Below are 4,665 nucleotides of genomic sequence, written 5' to 3' on the forward strand. Positions count from 1 at the left end.
CGTGCCGCCGCCGCCGCCGCCACAGGGACAACAACAATCACCACCACAACAACAGCCACGGCAAGAGGACGGCGCGGGCTCGACGGGATTCGGCGCGGTCCTGTGGTCGGTGCTGGACGACTGTTTCGGTGACGGCGACTCGGCCGAACCGGCCACAGTGTGCCTCAAGTCAAAAGCGCTAACGGCCCTTGACCGTGCACTCGGCAAGCCCGCGGTGACCGTCGCGGACGGCGTGACCCTGACCGCTAGGGCTGGCAAGTCGTTGGCCGTCGATCCACAAGCCGACCGGGCCGACCACGCCGCCCTGGACGCCGCGCCGGACGCCGACAGCAAGAACGCTCTGCTGGACGACATGCTGGCCAACCGCATGGACAGACTCATGTCAACCAGGACCATCGTGCTGGATGGGGCCGGCCAAGAAGGTGAGCGCCGTATAGATTAACTCAATAACCGTATACACGGTATCGCTGCGATAATACAGAGGTGCTTACGTCTTTTTGGCGATACGTTTCGGCCACAGCGACCGCACCCCCTCAAATCGAAAATAACATATTTTATCCGTTGTTATTGATATATTGTTTTTCGAGGCTTGATGCTCGTTGTACGCGAAAATAGTCTGTTATAAAATATAGCTATGGGGACTTCAATGATTCATTATAAATCTATAAAAATATTACCTTATATTTTATTTCGTGTAATCACGATCATTATTAATACGATTATTTTATGCGCATATTGTAATAGACGATAGTATATAGAGTATAGAGATAGTGGGATTTACACAGAGACAAAAAGCACCCCGTTCGTATTTTTTCTAGACGGGAAACGAGATGTAAAATAAAATGGAGCATATGGTCACCCTAACTATAGTAAGACCACTAAGACCTATATAATACCACCCTAAATCGATTTTCGACCCATTTAAAGGAAACTTTTAAGTATCTTCATTTTTTATTTCAGGTGCAATATAATTAATATATTATTTTACATGTGATGGTTGATGTACAGACATTATTGAACATTATTGCACAAACCATTTTAATTTTCTTTTTCAATGGCGTTTAAAGTTTAGACGAGTAAGGTACTCACTATACTTACTTATTTCCACACATTTCCACCTAATCGTACCAAATATTATAAAAACTTATAACGTAGATTTATACTTTAAAATTTAAATTGTACTTCAATGCTCGTTCAGTTATACCTACCATTGATAACGTCTTGCAAATAAAGCTAAATGAGTAATTTGGTCGCCCGTGCATTGTCAATGTCTTACATATATCAAATAGATATTAAATTTGTATTTAGCTGTACCAGTTATGTGTTGTTAGTCATCAAACTTAGATCATTCTATGCTTTTTTTCCCGAAATTTTAAATTTTAAACAAGATATTACGACCATTGGTCGACAATTTTAAAATGTTCATATCTCGCTTTAAAATTTAAATACAAAAAAAAATCTAAAATTAAAATATTTAGGATGTACAAAATTGGAAGTTGGTACCTCAAATTTGGCATGCCGTTTGTATGCTGGAAACAAAATATTTGGCATGGCATAGGTACCTACTCTCGAGTGTAGTGTAAAATAAATCCGTAACCTCAAAATTTCTAAATAGAACGTTGGAAGCTTTACAAACTATCCGTTGTCTGCATCTACAGGCGCCATTCGAAAATCAAAAATACTGTGGATTTGGCACCTTCTTATAATAGGGTGGGACCTTTTACAGTAATACTTTATTTCAAATATGTTGAATTTTTGAAAACAAGGGCATATATTAATATTATATTATTATAGCGATACATTAATAATAAGCGAAGCCTATGTTATTTAATTATTTTCACTAATAATAGCATTACCAAATAATATCGATCTACAAACGTATAAAACGGCTTATACATTAGACGTACTCAATATATATTGACTTATTTATTGATGAGAAAATTTTCCCGACTCCTCGGTGATTTTTATTGCCATAACATAATATAATATGTGGGCTGTGAGCTGTGTAGCCTTATTTTATGCGAAAACAACGGATTTTCGATTTTCTTTTACTATTTACGCGGACGATACGTATATATTTATACTTCATTAATGGTCGTATAATTTATTATTATATTATATCGCACGTATGTCTGCAGCAAACATAAGGGTAATCGTCACGTCATTTATGAAAAAAAAGACTGTTTTCAAAATTTTTTAAAATCTATTTTAGTTTTTAAATAGTCGGTTATCGTCCCAACTACGTCGTGTTAAATAACTATTTATTTATTCAGCTATACAGAAAGATCCCTTTAACTTTCTACGCAAATTTATTAATGATAATTCGATAGGTTAGACGGTAGTTATTCTGCCTCTGATTATAACAATTAAATAATCACTATGATAAAAAAATAACAAAAATGTATGATGTTATAAATACTTCAAAAAGAAAAGAATTAATAAAGTAAAAAGCCTCATTTGGATTGCCTATTATTATAAAAAAAATTACCATATCATAGTACCATTACTTATGTGTTATGTGCACGCGTACTGCTTAAGATTAATAATAAAATCTTTCAGGACCTATTTTTTGCTAGCAAAATAATGTTGATTGAAATATTTTTTTACACAATGATTATTTATTGAAAAATTTAAAATTTTTACACGTTACGTTAAAAAAAATTAATGTCAACATTTTTTGATTACTTAATCTACTTTCATATTACTTAGTAATGTAATACTATGTTATATCCCATAAAGGTTTATGTTCTTTTTAGAAAAATCCGCGGGCATGGGCTGTTACAGAAATTTCTAAAATATCACGTTACACATTTGATATTTAATAATTATATTGAACACTTAAACACGTCAAGATGAACATTTACCCACTTTATTATATTCACCGTTATTTCTTTCAAAACAAAATTACTTATTGTACAAAATTACGTGTGATTGTAGTTATTCTTTTAATAAATAATAATAATAAAAAAAAAATATACATTTTAAACTATAATCTGTATGCGTTTGTCAACACCTTCGGGCCTCTTCTATGGAATTTGAATCGAACATAATATGAACTAATATTTATATAAATAAATTATTATATTCTCACCACAGAAAAATAACATTTCGACAATAATCTCAGCCGCCGTCTCATATGTGCGTGTGATTTACAAACCATAATAGTAATAACGATTGTCGGTTAGGTATTTACGTTTCGCTCTGTATCGCACACTCATACTACAGAACGTCACCTAAGGATGGAGGGTTCGACATGTCACGGTACATGAAATTGTTCATCCAGCAATATCCAGCATATCTAAAGAAAAAGTTTCTAAAACATTTTGATTTGGTCCAGTTTTTAAAAACACTTACGGACATAATTATTTTGGGATTCAAATTAAAAATAAAAAGTTTTTAATACCTATATAGTTGAACACGTCTTATGTCCTTGTGCGTAGTCAATTTATGTGACACACAAATTGACAGTGCATACGGACATTAGTTGTATAATATACCAGTACGTCTACATCATCTCCAATCGAACATATTTTTAGATTTTTGCAACCACTTTATAAGTTGAACCGTTACGATAAAAAAAAAAAAAATTTGATCCGAAAACTATATTTTTTTCCATATTATAGATAAAATAGTTTTCGGATCATTTTTTTTTTTTTAATTGTAACGTTTGCGAAGTGCCAAGATGAACTGGACATACTTGTTATTTATTAGGTATATTATATTTACTCGATTTTAAATTCGTAACCTCAATCTAAAGTTCGTCCATCACAGTCGAATGTCAAAAATGTACATATACTATTAATTAGTGTAAAACTATTTTTAACATTTCTGTGTTACAACTCTTGTTAATGTTAGATATAAACATGTTGTAAAAGATAATCGAAAGTTTTGATTTCGGGGTTACATACCGATAACTTACCTGTTGTTTTATATAATATGAGTATTTATATTTTCTATACCGAATATGCATGACCAGTAACCTATAATATTAATCACTGAATTATTTGAGCATACAATTTTCGTTGATTGATCAGAATAGAAATTATGCATAAGAGGACGCCAAAACCGCAAGCGTCGCTCCGTCTTACAATATAGGAAATTTGTGTTCATCAGTTCCAATTATGTGAAGTAAATTTCAACAATATAGAGTGCAAGATTGACCAATTACCAAGCTTAAAGGTTGAGAAATTATCTGTGGTTTCTCGTGGGTTTTTACGATAATTTTATAATCAAATGAGTTATGCAGCTAAAATATTAAAATTTATAAATTCGCTTAAAAATGTAAATATCGTAAAACCCAATGGGAGAACACAGCTAATGTCCTTGCCTTTGAGTTTGGCAATAACGGTAATTCACTCTAAAACACTAAAAAACAAAAGATTAGAACTGCAGTTTAACTGAAACTTGACGCAAACTCGATATATTTTTCGTCGTGGTTTGAAGTAATATATTATATAAAATCTAGTTCTTTCTCTCACTCGATAAAAACGATTGTGGTATTTGCATTAAAAGACGTTGAATTATCTAATGAAACGTTGTCGCTGTATAATTGGTATAATATTATTGCAGGGTACAATATTATCATTAGGTACATTTTGGTTTGATTCTCAAAAATGATTCGTTAAACTTAAAATTTAGTTAAATGGAAGTTTCACTGTATTGACA

At 32.8% G+C, this 4,665-nt stretch overlaps 1 protein-coding gene across 1 annotated transcript; it reads left to right on the forward strand.

Annotated features, from left to right (window-relative positions):
* Positions 1–13: 13 nt before the first annotated feature.
* On the forward strand, positions 14–535 carry LOC103311519 (the record flags this gene model as incomplete). The annotated part of the gene is made up of 1 exon (XM_008191159.3): positions 14–535. A coding segment is annotated over one exon (429 nt), but the record flags the coding sequence as incomplete, so codon positions are not given.
* Positions 536–4,665: the final 4,130 nt, after the last annotated feature.

The sequence above is a fragment of the Acyrthosiphon pisum genome, unplaced genomic scaffold, assembly GCF_005508785.2.
Source record: "Acyrthosiphon pisum isolate AL4f unplaced genomic scaffold, pea_aphid_22Mar2018_4r6ur Scaffold_4120;HRSCAF=4665, whole genome shotgun sequence".
Lineage (NCBI taxonomy): Eukaryota > Metazoa > Arthropoda > Insecta > Hemiptera > Aphididae > Acyrthosiphon > Acyrthosiphon pisum.